Source organism: Balaenoptera physalus, assembly GCF_965194825.1.
Source record: "Balaenoptera physalus genome assembly, chromosome: 4".
Lineage (NCBI taxonomy): Eukaryota > Metazoa > Chordata > Mammalia > Artiodactyla > Balaenopteridae > Balaenoptera > Balaenoptera physalus.
The window spans coordinates 137,880,085-137,897,502 of record NC_138891.1 but is presented as its reverse complement, the minus strand read 5'-3'; the positions used below and the strand labels follow the sequence as shown (position 1 = coordinate 137,897,502).

General features: G+C 38.4%; 1 protein-coding gene across 3 annotated transcripts in view; it reads right to left on the bottom strand.

Moving 5' to 3' along the window:
• Positions 1 to 1,832: 1,832 nt before the first annotated feature.
• MORC3 (MORC family CW-type zinc finger 3) overlaps positions 1,833 to 17,418 on the bottom strand; it is a 45,273-nt gene continuing 29,687 nt past the window's right edge. For all 3 annotated transcript variants that reach the window (XM_082458767.1, XM_082458769.1, XM_082458768.1), the window contains 3 exons: positions 13,552 to 14,440; positions 12,088 to 12,242; positions 1,833 to 8,942 (listed from right to left, as the gene is read on the bottom strand). In XM_082458767.1, coding sequence (XP_082314893.1) covers positions 8,789 to 8,942; positions 12,088 to 12,242; positions 13,552 to 14,440 — 1,198 coding nt within the window. In that variant the 3' untranslated portion in view covers positions 1,833 to 8,788. The remainder of the gene's footprint in view (positions 8,943 to 12,087; positions 12,243 to 13,551; positions 14,441 to 17,418) is intronic.

Here is a 17,418-nt window from a genome sequence, read left to right as displayed (position 1 = left end):
TCGAGAACTTGGACTGGGAATGACTAATATGTACTGTAGATAATCTGATTGTTTGAAAAGCACACATAAGAGAAAAAAAAAAAAAGGAAAATCCCACTCCTAGGTATGTACCAAAAAGAATTAAAAGTAAAAGCAAGGACGCAATTAGATATTTATACAACAGTGTTCATAGCAGCATTAATAGCAAAAAGTGGAACCAAACTAAATGTCCATGGACGGAAGAATGGATAAACGAAATATGGTACATACATACAATGGAATATCATTCAGCCTTAAAATGGAATGAAACTGATATATGCAACAAGATGGATGAACCTTAAAAACATTATGCAAAGTGAAATAAGCCAGACACAAAAGAACAAATATGGGGACTTCCCTGGTGGCGCAGTGGTTAAGAATCTGCCTGCCAATGCAGGGGATATGGGTTCGAGCCCTGGTCTGGGAAGATCCCACATGCCGCGGAGGAACTAGTCCTGTGTGCCACAACTACTGAGCCTGCACTCTAGAGCCTGCGAGCTACAACTACTGAAGCCCGCGTGCCAAGAGCCTGTGCTCCACAACAAAAGAAGCCACCACAGTGAGTAGCCCCCGCTCGCTGCACCTAGAGAAAGCCCGCACGCAGCAACAAAGAACCAACGCAACCAAAATTAAATAAATTAAAAATAAAAAGAACAAATATGTTATGATTCCACTTATATGAGGTACCTAGAATAAGCAAATTCGTAGAGACAGAAAGTAGAGGCCACCAGGGGGGCAGGTGGGAATGAGGAGTTATTGTTTAGTGGATAGAGTTTATTTGAGATGATGAAAAAGTTCTGGAAATGGATAGTGGTGATAGTTGCCCAACAATGTGAATGTACTTAATGCCACTGAATCATACACTTAAAATTGCTAAAATGATAAATTTTATGTAATGTATATATTTCCACAATAAAAAAATTAATGAGTTAATATTTACAACACACACACACACAAATATTACCGGAGGGATAAGTTAATGGGGATATAGATAAGACAAGATTGACCGTGAGTTGGAAATTGTTGAAGCTGAGTGATGGGTACACATGAGTTCATTATAATAGTTTCTCTATTTTTTAAAAAAAATTTTATTGGAGCACAGTTGGTTTACAATGTTGTTAGTTTCAGGTGTACAGCAAAGTGAATCAGTTATAGATATATCCACTTTTTTAGATTTTTCTCCCATATAGGCCATTACAGAGTATTGAATAGAGTTCCCTGTTCTATACAGTAGGTCCTTATTAGTTATCTATTTTATATATAGTAGTGTGTATATGTCACTCCCAATCTCCCAATTTATCCCTCCCCCCTGCCACTTTACCCCCTGGTAACCATGTTTGTTTTCTGCATTTGTATCTCTATTTCTGTTTTGTACATAAGTTCATTTGTACCCTTTTGTAGATTCCACATATAAGCAATATCATATGATATGTCTCTCTCTGACTTACTTCACTCAGTATGACAATCTCTAGGTCCATCCATGTTGCTGCAAATGGCATTATTTCGTTCTTTTTTATGGCTGAGTAATATTCCACAGTATGTATGTACCACATCTTCTTTATCCATTCCTCTGTTGATGGACATTTAGGTTGCTTCCATGTCCTGGCTATTGTTAATAGTGCTGCAGTGAACAGTTTCTCTACTTTTGTATGCAATTGAAAATTCCCGTTATAGACAGAATTCCCTGGCCGTCCAGTGGTTAGGACTCCAAGCTTCCACTGCTGGGGGTCCCGGTTCAATCCCCGGTCGGGAAACTAAGATCCCGCAAGCCACCTGCCGTGCCAAAAATTTTTTAAAAAAAAAGAAAGTAAAAAAAAATTCCCTTTATAGAGCTTAAAATATCTGAAACTGAAAGAAATCAATTTAAGAACACAGTAAATTAGTGGGAAATGAGAAACTACTGGTTAAAGTGATGACGGTGAATATGGTGTATAATACTATTATCATATACTTTATATAACATAATTATATGTAAGTATTATAATATGTAATGATTTTTATTATTGTCCTAGACCCCTGTAATTCTCTGCCCAGGAAAAGAGGTAACAGGTATAGTTAGTTATGTCAGACTGCGTCACTTCTCTGGCTGTCAGCTGGTTAGACAACTCACACTGTAAAGTCACACAGCAAGTTGGGAAGAGCGCTTTCTAGCGTCTCAGACGTCTGCATGAACACCACAGTTTCACAGATACTCCACCAAGGGAATCGCAAAAACATGGGACAACTGCCTATCCAGAAAAAAGAAAATGAAAAGCCCACATCGAATTACTTCCAGTCAGCCCTGCTTCGGATCACAGTACAAACTTTCAAAACACAGGCCCCACAGTTCAAAATACAGGCCCCAGTTTTCAACAGCATTTAACAGGAATGAGGAAGACAGAGACTCATGTACTTTGTGAATATAAAGCACCATCACACTTTGCTATGAAGATACAGCTGAATTCTGGATAATATTTACATAATTGAAGACACTCATAACCTAAATATTAGCCAAGTTGGGGTAAAAAGTTCTTTTGAGTCTATTCTATATATCATTACCATAATGAGTCCTGACTGCTTTGCAAGAAATTAATACTGAACCTTGAGGTTAAACTTGTTTTACATGTTTGAAACAGGTAATTGTATTTACTCAGCCCATTCTTATTAGAATGCCTGTGTAGGAAATTTACTTGTGACTCACACTCCAGTTTTATAATGGTTAATTCATTCTCTATGACCACACTCACCTAAAAACTTCACCTGCATTTGAATGGCTTGAATTTACCAAGACTTGTCTTCACAGGTCTTGACTTTCTCCCTAGAGGCCAGTATATGTAAATTAACTTCATGATCACAAAATTAATGCTAAAAAAGCAATGCATATATATTTTCCTCTATGCCAAGTGGATGGATATTAATGGCATTCTTTTTGTGAGCCGTGACCAATGTCCCAAAGACAAATACAGGGACCTCCCTGGTGGCACAGTGATTAGGAATCCACCTGCCAACGCAGGGGACGCGGGTTCGAGCCCTGGTCCGGGAAGATCCCACATGCCACGGAGCAGCTAAGCCTGTACGCCACAACTACTGAGCCTGTGCTCTAGAGCCAGCGAGCCACAACTACTGAAGCCCCCATGCTTAGAGCCCGTGCTCCGCAAAAAGAGAAGCCACTGCAATGAGAAGCCCGCGCACCGCAACGAAGAGTAGCCCCTGCTCACTGCAACTAGAGAAAGCCCGCGCGCAGCAATGAAGACCCAACGCAGCCAAAAATAAATAAATAAAATAAATCTATAAAAAAACAAAAAGACAAATACAGTTGACCCTTGAACAACACGGGTTTGAACTGGATGGGTTCACTTATATGCGGATTTTTTTCAATATATTGGAAACTTGAGGGGAGATTACGACAATTTAAAAATGCAGATGAGGGCTTCCCTGGTGGCGCAGTGGTTAAGAATCCGCCTGCCAATGCAGGTGACACGGGTTCGAGCCCTGGTCTGGGAAGATCCCACATGCCGCGGAGCAACTAAGCCCGTGCGCAACAACTACTGAGCCTGTGTTCTAGAGCCCGCGAGCCACAACTACTGAAGCCTGTGTGCCTAGAGCCCGTGCTCTGCAACAGGAGAAGGCACCGCAATGAGAAACCCATGCACGGCAACGAAGAGTAGCCCCTGCTCGCCACAACTAGAGAAAGACTGCGTGCAGCAACGAAGACTCAATGCAGCCAAAATTAAATAAATAAATAAAAAATAATAAAAAAAATAAAAATGCAGATGAAGTACATAACCTAGAAATATCTAAAAATTTAAGAAAAAGCTGGGGGGAGGGTTAAATTAGGTGATTGGCATCAACATATACACACTGCTATATATAAAATGGATAACCAACAAGGACCTACTGTATAGCACAGGGAGCTATAGTAATATTTTGTAATAACTTATAAGTGAAAAGAATCTGAAAAAAATATATATATATATAACTGAATCACTGTGCTGTACACCTGAAACACGACATTGTAAATCATTTATACTTCAAAAAATATATATAATAAAATGCACGATTTCATGTAATAAACAAACATAAGAAAAATTTAGGTATATCATGAATGTATAGAATATATGTAGATACTAGTCTGTCCTTACATAGGTATAAGGTGAGTGATACTTAATATAAAATTAATGTAAGTTTCCTGTTTTATAACTTTGCTTTTAAAGAATTACATTACCATACAGTATGCTTCTCTCGTAACTGGAGAAACTGCATATCATCACAGGTAAGAGGTTTTTAAAAAAATGTAACGTTTCCAATACTGTATTAAGCATATAACTGTAGGGACTTCCCTGGTGGTCCAGTGGTAAAGAATCCGCCTTGCAATGCAGGGGACATGGGTTCGATCCCTGGTCAGGGAACTAAGATCCCACATGCCACGGGGCAACTAAGCCAGCATGCCACAACTACTGAGCTCACGCGCCTCAACTAGAGCCTGCATGCTGCAAACTACAGAGCCCATGCGCCACAACTACAGAAGAGAAAACCCACACACCACAGCTAGAGAGAAGCCTGCGCGCTGCAACAAAGAACCAACATAGCCAAAAAAAAAAATTTATAACGGACTTCCCTGGTGGCGCAGTGGTTAATAATCCGCCTGCCAATGCAGGGAACATGCGTTTGAGCCCTGGTCCGGGAAGAACCCACATGCCGCGGAGCCAACTAAGCCCGTGCACCACTACTGAGCCTGCACGCTAGAGTCTGTGAGCCACAACTACTGAGCCCGTGTGCCACACCTACTGAAACCTGCGTGCCTAGAGCCTGTGCTCCACAACAAGAGAAGCCACCGCAATGAGAAGCCTGCACACCGCAACCAAGAGTAACTCCTGCTCGCCACAACTAGGGAAAGCCCGCACGCAGCAACGAAGACCCAATGCAGCCAAAAATAAATTTTAAAAAATTTTATAACGATTAGTGTATAGGCTAGGCAACCATGAAGCAATTGTATTGATTACACTAGGCTACCAAAAAGCAATCATATTCCTTGCTGCTTCTTCATTACCAGTGCATGAATCATTATACCTATAAATAAATGAATTTCTTTTTCACATTACCTTTTCATTTTCAATGGGTACACATAACATCTAGTGTTGTCTATCATTTAAGACAATACAGATGTACATACTGAGATGGTCCATCTTGTAAACAGACGACGAATTTGGCAGTACAGTACTGCATTTTCCTTATGATTCTCTAACAATTTTTCTCTAGCTTACTTCATTCTAGGAATACAGTAAATGATACCTGTAACATAGACAAAACATGTTAATTGACTGTTCATTGTTGTAAGGCTTCCGGTCAACAGTTATTAGTAACTTTGGGGGAGTCAAAAGTTATACGTGGATTTTTGACTAAATGGGGGTCGGAACCCACAAGCCCCAAGTTGTTCAAGGGGCAGCCTCATATAAAAAGACACGAATCCAGTGGGTCTCTCACTCCATTCCAATGAGTCTATGTGACACTGTGCAAAGTAAGACTGAACCAACTTCTGAAAGCTAGGAGTTGTCTGGGTAGTGTTTGTGGCCACATTAACAGGCATTTAGCTTCTTTAAAGCAATAAACCAAAGGACCCAACAGAAAAGAATAGGCAGAGAATATGACAGGGTACTCAGAAAAAGGAATTAAAATGGCCAATAAAACATATGAAAACATGTTCAACCTGAGACAAAGAAGTGCAAGCTGCCATTTTCCCATATATCAGTAAGTTTGATGGAGATAGGAAAAAACACACTCATACATCTATTTGTCATAGGACTATAAATACTCGCAACCATTTTTGGATGGTGACATTTATTAAGAGAAACACGGCATACACTCTTTGACCTATCAGTATTCACTACAAGGTATTTACATTCTGGATATGCTTTTAAAAGTATGTGTGGTGTGTATTTTCACAGCAGCATTTTTTGTAGTATATCAAAAGACAAGAAATAAATGAGGGCTGGGAGCATATTCATGTCATAAAATGCTACTAAAGCTGTTCAAAAGAGTAGTACGGAAATGTTACCAATTATATGGTGTGATACCTGTGTAGATTTGATACAAATATATAATCAAATATAAAGATACAAAATTTAATATAAACTGAATGCATATATATATGAATGTGTGTATGTATGCAGCTAATATTTTCTGGAAGGACACAAGAAAACACTTTTCACTTTATACCATTCTGTTGTATTTACATTTCTAACTTGGGCATCAACTCTGCTTCCCTCTCCCTGTCCTTGCTTACCCTAGTGAGAAAGTGGTCATGCAGATCCTGAGTTTGTTTCAGGAACCACTTGAGTTCAACACTTACAAAATTCATCACTGGAGGGTATAGATCAATAGCTCTCAGCTCTGACGGTGCGCTGGGAGGCCTTAAAGAAGCCTGACAGTTTGGTCCAACCCCCAAAACTCTTAATTAGTACGAGGTGCATCCTCACACTGGGATTCCTAAGAACCGCCCAAGTGATTCTAAAATGCAGCCAGTGAGTGTTAAGAACCATCAGTACATATCACTTTAATTATTCCTCCATGACAAATAATGACCTAATGGGCTGTATGATAGCAGGAATCAACTGTCTGAGACCATGGGCAGAGTCACCAGCACCTCCTGCCCACATTAGGAACTTGAGGCCCAAATAAAGGCCACATCCATATGCCACGCCTCTCCTGCTGTGTGAAAATTAGCTTTTACTGATTTTGTGGTCTTGGCTGAGGTCCTGTTTGTAGGGACTGTGGACTATTCTGGTTTACGTCCTCACATTGTTTTTAAGTTTTAAATAATTAGTTTAAGCCGCACTATCCTCCCCCACACTAGCCTTTGAACAAATTTAACTTAACAAAAAAAGATAGGTATCGCTACCTCAACAGATGACATGAAAGCCCATGTACGTTCTTCTGTTAAATTTGCTAGCCACAAAGTCATATCTTGGCAATATTTTCTTAAAAAGTGAATATTAGGTAAGTATTTCCAAAGAATCGATTTAGCAAGCAAGTTTCTCTAGTTCTATGATTAACTTTGCCATTAATCCAGTTAACAGCCATATAAAATATGTATTTTTGCAAGAATATAGCTGACCAAAAGGAAGGGAAAAATAGCAAATTCCAGAAGTAAGTGCTACGTAAATATTTACAAACTTAGACATGCTATACACAGCTGCTATCATTTAGGCAAGGTTTCTTTAGATTAAATGACTTACACAAATAAAGTTTGAGTGTAAAATGCACGCACACACTCTCAAGGTAAGCCCAGTCTTAGAGCCTTAATGGAAGTAAATATAACTTCTAAATTTTTAGAAGTTATATCTTCTAAATATAACTTCTAATAAATATAGTAAAATGAGCTCAACTTGAGGGTCTTAACACACAATCTTACTTTTCAAAATATAACTTGAATACAGAATTCCTTAAAAGTAGTATCTGAAGTGTGAGCCATCATATATATTTTTATTTTATTACAAGATATTTTAAAATTTGAGCAGATACAACTGTGACAGAAAACCAGCTTCATACCAAAAATACACTTTCAATTACTTTATCAAGCAAATAAAAATTTCATTTATTTGCTTTTTCTAGTAGTTAATGTACAGTAAAAATTTAATATTGTACAAGACAGACATGTAATTAAGCATACAAAAGGAACATGTATTCAATGTTCAGAAACAAAAGTAAAAATAAATAGCAATGATAAAACTTTGAAAAAAATAATGCACATTTTAATTGTGGAAAATATGATTCTTAATTATATATACAGTTATACTTAATAGAAAGCCATCTCTTTATAATTGCACAAAACACGGGACCAGTAAAGCATAATTTTTATGGCATGTAATACTATAATCCTAGGTTGTTTGTTGCTTAACTCCAGGATATAAACACTTAGGTATGTAATATAATAAAAGGTATGCAGTACTGTTGGAGAAAGATTGTCTTCCTCAACTCATATTAACCTGTAGTAATCCTACAAAAGGCTGTACAGGAAATTTCACAAAAAGAAATATTGAACAATTATTGTGCCCACTCCATGTGGACTAAGCAGCCAAAAATGGGCTTCAAAGTAAATGTGGTGGGGCATTTAATATTTTTATACTAAAAATCATTATTTTTTTCTGTAAAAACACTTTGTGTTTAATAACCATGATCTGCAATCTCAGCACACACAAAAAAATCCTGGCAAAATGGATGGAGTTGCCGCTTACTTTATTTTCATGAATAAAATATTTCAGGAGATAAGAATTTATAGAAAAGAAACATTAATGCTCAATTACTTACAACTTATCAGGAGTGTTATTCCATTTTTAAAAATCCTGTTTTAAACTTCTCTGTAAGAAAATCAAAGGTAACATTTCCATTTTATTATGGCACAGCCCTCAAGTCAGAGAAAAATACATTTTGGGGAACCAGAAAAGACTGCACAAAGGTTAGGGGCAACCTGAAAACCTCTTGGTGAAAAACACTTGAGTCCTCTAGGGTAATAAAAAAATATGTGTGACTTAATTATAAATATTTACATTTCAAAGCAGAATCATGAGATAGCTATGTAGCTGCTCAATACCAATGATTCACAGGCATTTCAAAAGGTGTGATAATGTGTCCACAATATTTGTGTCCACACTTGAATGCATAGAATACAGAAAAGATTATGGTTCTTCAGTCTATTCCATATCATATCTATAACAAAGCTGCTTAAATTTTGAAAGCTATACAACCAGAAAGATGGAGCAAATATATTTTATTATCTCACATAAAATACACTTTAAGTACTACTGATTTCACTCATTTGCTCGACAACTTGTCCTAAGATCTCATCAACTACATCGACATCATAATTCACTTGCTGAAGATCGAGATCAGGTACAATCATGGCCAGGAGCTGTCCTACGTTAACTCGAAGAGATCGAAGTTTGAGGCTGCAAATACAAACATTACACCTATTAGACGAACATTATAACAATACAGTTTAATATTCAGGTAGGCCTTAAAATTTAAGGGAAACATTAAAATGGAATCTCTGTAGAATGATATACAAACTAAATGAAAAGCAAAACTTCCTCAAGAGAATTAGATTTAACAATTCATTCAACTTAATAATTCATAATTTAATAACTAACTATAATATTTATCTGTTGGTAAGTAGAGTGTTTCATAACACTAGCAGCTCTGTTTGGTTCCAACTAATACAATTTTAATTCAAGATTGGAGAAAAGATGAACTGGTAAAATACATAAATTACAAGATGTTATTTACAACTGAAAATCTTGTTATCACCTGGATAACAATACTGATACACTAGTGAGAACACTGGTCTAAGAATAAGAATGTGTCACTTTGAATTTCAGCTTCCTTTTGAGCAAAGTAAATTGAATTGTTCCCTAAAACATGTTCTATGAGATATAAAAGGAAAAAGAAATGGTCCTGTGGTCAAATAAGCTTATACAACTTTGGGTTAAATAATGGTAAAAAAGACTTTTTAAAATGCAGGATTTCTGGGACTGCCCTGGTGGCGCAGTGGATAGGACTCTGCCCTCCCAATGCAGGGGGCCTGGGTTCAAACCCTGGTCAGGGAACTAGATCCCACATGCCTGCCGCAACCAAGGAGCCGGCGAGCTGCAACTGAGGAGCCTGGAGCAACAACTAAGGAGCCCACCTGCTGCAACAAAGGCCCAGTGCAACCAAATAAATAAATATTAAAAAAAAAAAAAAAAAAAAAGCCTTTTAAAAAAATAAAATGCAGGATTTCTCTGAACCTATCACATGCTAAAGTTCACTAACTATCCGTTTTACTATGCATTTATTATAAACACTGAGAAACCCTGGATTAAATTATCATTATCATTCCTTCCGTTTTCTATACTGTATCTATCTGAATATCCACATTCTAGACTTCACATTTCTACAACTACACAGCAAGCAGTCTTTGCGTCGAAGATTGAGACGCCTGGGTCAAGAGGATGTTACAGTTGTTTTTGCTCTGCCCCCTCCCCAAATATAAGAAGTCTACATTTAGTTTAGATACTGATCTTTCTAGGGTGGAAATCTCTGAAGGAGCGAGCTGCTCATCCTTGGGTTGACAACGCATAAAAATGTGATTTTAAATATGTTTTTTGTGAGCTTATGTTAAGATTCCATTGGACCTTTGATAAAATTTTACATCATCCCCATACCAGCTGTTTTTTGTCCAAGCTTTCCCACTCATCTTCAATCAGAGGCCCATTTCTATACAAAAAATTAAAAAAGACCAGTATGACCCTACAACCATCTTTGACCTATCCTATAAGTCTTTTGACTGTCCTGGCTAATTCCTCCTCTCTACAGGACATACCACAGATCCCTATTTTAGTACACAGAACAGGACTGAGAGAAATATTGTGAGCTCCATATGCAATTTTAAATATTCAAATAGCCACATTAAACAGTAAAATGGGGCTTCCCTGGTGGTGCAGTGGTTGGGAGTCTGCCTGCTAATGCAGGGGACACGGGTTCGAGCCCTGGTCTGGGAAGATCCCACATGCCGCGGAGCGGCTGGGCCCGTGAGCCACAACTGCTGAGCCTGCGCGTCTGGAGCCTGTGCCCCGCAACGGGAGGGGCCGCGATGGTGAAAGGCCCGCGCATCGCGATGAAGAGCGGTCCCCGCACCGCGATGAAGAGTGGCCCCCGCTTGCCGCAACTAGAGAAAGCCCTCACACGAACCGAAGACTCAACACAGCCAAAAATAAATAATAAATGAATAAATAAAGTAGCTATAAAAAAAAAAAAAATGGAGAGTGTAAAGCAGATCCTAGAAAATTGTAAAAAAAAAAAAAAAAAGTAAAATGAAACAATAAATTTTAGTTACATATAAAATATCACTTCATCATATAACCAAAATATTGAGGCATTTTATTTATTTATTTATTTTTTCATACCAGGGCGTCAAAATCCAGCATGTATTTTATACTTAAAGCACATCTCAATTCAGACTAGCTAGATTTCAAGTGTCAGTGGCCAAATGTGGCTATACTGTCTTGGAAAGCGCAGGTCTAAAAGATCATCAGTTACTCAAAGTTTAGTGTGCAAGTGAATCATCTGGGAGATTGTTTAAAAGTTTCCAATTTAATAAACTGCACTGTGGTCCAAGATCTGCATTTTTACAAGCACCACAGATGCTTGTGGTTCCCATTTTCAGAAACACCAGTTGGGATTTTTTTTTTCTGACCCCTTGCCCCCCCATGCTTATATGTACTGATCTATTCATTCTATTTCCATGAATAGATTTAACGAAATCCTTTAAAACCTTAAGCTAAAAAACTAAGTCATAATATAATTAATGTCAAGTAAGGATGGTAAATTATTTCTCAACAATAGTACATTTTAGGTATCAAGTCTTATCATATTAGCAGGAAGAGTTACACAATTTTTAATGACTATTTTTGTGTGTTTTTTTTTTTCTCTCTTGAATGGTTATCAACAGACCACCAACACTGTCAGAACCCCAAGCCCATTTAATATCTTACTGAGAGAGGGTAATCATTCATTTACTGTTTTCTTATTTTCACAGAACTTCTTCCTAATTAATCACCTGTAATTAGGAATCACCTGTAATGGCAATTTTTAGTAATTTTGCGATTTCCTAAAAGTTAAAATTGGGGAAGGCATGTAGTAAAATGAGGTAGCAAACCATAAAGAAATGGTGCCAAGTACAGAAATTAAAGAAATCAAGGTGAAAAAGTAAGTTTCATGAAATAGACCCTTGTCTTCTAGTCACTGCCTAATTCAGCCCATCCTTCAATATCTGGCTCAATTTTCACTTTTTCCCAAAAAACATTCCAAACCACTCTGACCAATCAGAGCTTAATTCCTTTGAAATTCCTATTTCATTTAAGTTCACAAAATTGTTAGTGCCTTGAAGGGAAGAATGATGACATGTACTTCTTTTGTATCTCTGTCTATCATAATGTTGGGATCACAGCAGCCAATAACTTCTTTTGCTAGAACAATCTGTTTGATGTGCACTAGCAAATAAGTATCATGTTAACCAGAACTGCAGCCCTAGCCAAATGCCTCATTTCATGTTACCTTTCCCCATCAGTGTAATTTACAGACTCCTCGATGTTACTTGACGTTGACACATCTCCAATTTGTCGACTTGTAGATTTTAATTGTTCGATTTCAGTTTTCAGTTCTTCACACTGCAAACGGATTTGTGATTTTTCCATTTCCAATAATTCAACCTGACAAAAAATTAATTAATTTTATAACTGTACAATTTAAAAATACTAATGTCAAAGTGCAAATTTAAGAAATGTACAAAATCCTGCTTGATGAAAATTACCATCAAAAAATTAGGACACCTCCCCCCTCCAAAAAGAAAACCAACAAAACACACACAAAAAACAATAGCTTTATATAAATAAAGCTTCATTTGTTTAGTTTCAGCTCTGTATCTTTTTATATTAGAAGAATACAAAATGTCAATTAAAGCATGACTAAAAACAAATGGGACCTAAAAACTGAAAAACCAAGATAAAAATGCCCAAATTATGTTGAGGTCATAGTGACTTTCATTTCTTGCACACCCACCAGCAGTAAGTTACAACAGAAAACTTATAGTTTTTTATGTATTTTGTCATCTAGCTCCTGAGCCAACACATCAAGCGGAATGTCTGAATGAGCAGTTATGTCGGCAGTATTTCCAGGAAGAAGGGGCAATTCGGTACCATACTGTCGTTTCCAAATTCCTTTTAGCAGAGAAACTCTCCTTTCAAACACCATGTAAATATAATACGTAAAATATTTTTCAAAGGAGCTACCCAAATTTGAACTGGGGGCTCCTCCTTCCTCAGTAAAAGAACCCCAAATAAAGACTACATTTCCAAGGCATCCACTGGCCAGGTGACTAAGTTCTGACAGATGGCATATAAGCAGCTTTCAGAAACTGCACCCCTTCTCTTTCCTGTTGCCTGGAATGCAGATATATGTTGGCTGGACCTGAAGAGCCATCTCAGACCACAAGCGCAGGCTGAGAAGCAAAGCAACGATGCAGAAGGAGCCTGTGTCTCTGACGACTGTGCAGCTGCTACTGTTACGTGGGGTTTTACTTCACCTTCAAAGGAACCTAATCATAACTAATACAGGGTACGTCTATAAAATGAGGCATTGTCATCTACCCTGTGTGGTTACTCTCAGGCTTATTAATAGCGGACGTAGACCTCCCGGCACGGTAGTAGCGGAGCGTCTCAGTGGGAACGAGCAGGGCGATCCCTCACTGCAGAGCAGTGTCCTGCGCACTACAGGACATTCACCAGACCTGGTTCCCACCCGGTCAATTCCAACACTGCCCATCCCTTCGAGACATTTAAGAACCGAAACTGCCCTACACATTTCCATATGCCCCCAGAAGGACCGCTCCCAGTTGAGAACCAGTGGAGTCGGTAAATGGAAATATGATTAAGTGATTTATGCCCATCTAGCAACTGGCAGTTAAGCTTTAGATGCCCCTGGACTCCCACGGCTCTCACTATGCTGAATGACGTAACTCACCTCACTTTTATACTGGTCCCTCTCAACACTGCATTTGTCCAGCTGTCTAAATACATCATCAAGCTGCACAACCATCTCATCCATTTCACTTTTACTCTCGCTATTGGAACACTGACTGCATTCAGCCTTTACATGTTGCAAAGCACTACACTGTTTTTTCAGCCTTTCTATTTCTTCCAAAGCTTGCCGATACTGAGATACCATATGGTCTGGACTTTCAGATTTGCCATTGATACTTTCAAGTAAAAATACAGCATCAGTTTCAGTAGACTGATGGCAAGTTTCCTTCTTCACGTATTTGTCATTCATTTCCAGTATCCTCTGCTGTAACACTTTGATTTGGTCAGTAAACATGTGGCACTGTCTTTTATAATTTTCTTTTTCTTGGGTGACAAGAAGCAGCTCATTTCTTAGTTCATTTAATTGGCAACCAGCATCACCAGCAGATTTATCAAAGATTTCCTGGGTTTCATGTGTCTTTCCTTCAGTTTCCACGCACGATGGCAGTTTGGCTGTGTCATTTCTCACATCTATCTCATCTTCAATAGTTTCTTCCTTTTTAACGACTAAACTTGGTACTTCAGTCTGGGTGGCTGCAGTGGTTCCCTGATTGCACCTGGCTGATGAGGTGCCTGTTGAACTAGTCTGGCCACACGGTTCATTATCACCCACAGGCTCCACCTGAACACCGCTTTGCTCCATGTGACTCTGTTGCAATTTCACTTCAATATCATCGTCTACTGCAGGCTTGGGAGTACTGTTTTCTTCTAAGATGATGACATCTTCATCATCGTCATCATCTTTATAAGAATTTTCAAATGCTGGATTACTCAATCTGCGATTCTTTGCATTCAAAATTGAGGAACGAGTAGAGAGTCTCCGTTTCAGGCTGGAAAACATTTTATATATGAAATATAAGATTATAAAATGTAGATATGGAAAAAATAGACGACCTTGAAGTAATCTAACTATCTGGAAATTCTAAGAAATGCCCATGTTCATTTTTTTAAAAAATGATATATTACACAATACTGCCCAATGATTTAATGAAGTAGAGATTATTTTCTCCTTTTACAGATAAGGAAACAACTATTGAGACCTCTTTTTAAAAGTACCACATCCTTATACTGCCAAATATCTCTTCATTTGATGTCTTCTGGCATTTCAATGTAACATGTGTGAACAGAATGCCACCACCCACCCCAGGGCAGCTCTCTGAATTCCAGAGCTCAGTGAATGACACTGCCATTCCCGTTTGCCCATCATAATTTTTATCAACATTCAGTGATCAAAGATGAACCACAAAGTAAACCAGCATGCCCTATCCTTTCATGGAAAACAATTTCCCCTGCATTAAAAATTGCCTCATTTTCTTCATTTGCTTAGTTTTCTGTGAATTTATCACCAATTGATTACTTTTTGCCTCACTTAGAGGGATATTTGTACTGATTTGCTATTTGGGCCTTATGTGTTAAGACCTCATCTCTCAAGAAGGATTTTCCCCTTTCTTAGGCTTACTCTTTCATACGAAGAGGGCATAATCTCTAATAAAATCTTGCGAAAGGGTACATATGACATAAAGAAATGTGAAATTTTGCATGGTGAAAATATCTTTATTCACACCTCTCAAGTTCACTGCTGGCTTGAAAAATATAGACTTCCAGGTTGGGAATTACTTTCTCAAAACTTTAAAAGCATCAATCCATTGTTATCTACCATTCATTGTTCCTGCCATTCTGATTCCTGATCTTTCGAATATAGCCTGTGTTTTTCCTCTCTGAAATATTTCTTACCTTTTCCAGCCACTATGCTGTGTATTTAGTGGCAATTAAGTCTTTCTTATATTATCTCCCCCCCACTTTGTTCTCTGATTTCCCACTCTGAAATGTCCTTATTCAGATGTTGGCCCCTCCAGTACGTCGTCTCTTCTTTTTTCTATCTTCCAACCATTTATCTTTTCGTTCTAGGAGATTTATCTGTTAAACATCTACCCACCTCTCAATAAATTTCACATGGTTTCTTCTACTCCCTTTGTTTCAGTTTTGGACATCTGGGGATCCTTGGCTATTTCAGACTAGAAGCAGTGAGGTCTGGGCATGTGAAGGATGCTCAGGCTGTCATCATCTTCTAGAGCTTTTCTCTTGGGAGCCCAGTGAGGGAAGGAAGGGAGGGGGATTTCTTGCCATTCAGTATTCAAACTTTCCCTTACTTCTTCTGTTTCCAAAACAGTGGCTCACCCACATCTTCAGCAGTAGAAACTGCTCCAGAAAGTAAACTCCCTCCCTGCTGACAGAGGAAGAGAAGCAGCACTGCTGGACTTCGCAGGCTGGAAAGAGGTCTAGGGAACTACTCTTCCTTAAACTTTCATACAAGCTTCCTGTTCTCACCCCTATTTTCCACCTTCAGAAGTTCCCAATGCTTCCAAGTTCTGAGACTGTCTAGGGATCAATGGAGTTAAGCATTTAATTGGAAGTTGTCCTATTATTTTTCTTACCAGGCCAATTCCTATTTGTCTCTCTCAAGACTTAGTTTAGGTACATCTTTCCACAGGCTTTGGCTCTATGAATTTAAGAATAAATACAGGCTTTAAAAATTAATGAAGGGGACTTCCCTGGTGGTCCAGTGGTAAAGAATCCTCCTTCCAATGCAGGGGACCCTGGTTCGATCCCTGGTCGGGGAACTAAGATCCCACATGCCGTGGGGCAACTAAACCCACACACCACAACTACTGAGCCCCTGTGCCTCAACTAGAGAGCCTGCGTGCTGCAAACTATAGAGCCCACGTGCTCTGGAGCCCACACCACAACAAAGAGAGAAAACCCACATGCCACAACTAGAGAGAAGCCCACGCACAGCAGCAAAGAGCCCGCGTGCTGCAACTAAGACCCGACACAGCCAAAAATAAAATAAATAAATAAATATTTTTAAAAAATTTAATGAAAAATTTTACTCTATTCTCTTCTTCCATTTTGATGGCAGTCACGTCCGAAATTAAATTCCATTATCGCGTCTGTAACATTACAAATTTTACTTTTTCTTACTTTGTCTGGAACCATCTTTATGTAGAAAAGCCAACATTATGGACACTAGTTAAAAAAAAATTCACACATGTTCTCAGTTAAGTAGCAATCCAGCCACAAAAGAAGACCTCAAAATGTAGGCTATAAACAGCAAACTATTTCAAAACATGCCCTCCCTGATGTATGTATGTGTGAAGACAATTTCTAATCTTTTCTGAATTTTCAAAAATCCTTTTAAGAATTTAATGAAGGCTACAAAACCTCTGGGAACATCTGGCCCCACTATTTCAGGGAATCTTGTTTCCATGTTTCTCTTTCAGTAACAACTATCAGATGGAGTCAGTCTAATGTACTAGGTCACTGCCAGCACGCCCCTTTTCACCTGTGTTCATTCTATCCCCGTTGAATGGGCCACCCGTGCAGAGTACTGCTTTCAGAATTTCAGGAACCAACCGAAGTACCACCTCATCATAAAGCCTTCCCTGACCATTCCAGTCAAAAGAGCTAACTGTTCAATTCATGTATCACTCACACCTTTCTTTCTCTTCCTTCTCCATCCACTCATCCGAAGTACACAGCATGTCATGGGCTCTGCTAAGAACTTATGGGTCACATTTGACATTACAGCGTTGTACTGTTAACTGCTTCAGGTTTTTCTTTACTCAGATACTGATAATCTTAAAAGCAGGAATTTTCATACTATACAGAATTTCAAAGAGGTGACAATTTGATCAATCTCCACAATAAAAACAATTAATATTCTTTTAATTGATTTAAACAGGTAACGTAAGTGGGGTGGGGGTAAGTTCAGACAATGAAAGCAAAGTAACTTGTCCTTAAGGCTTTT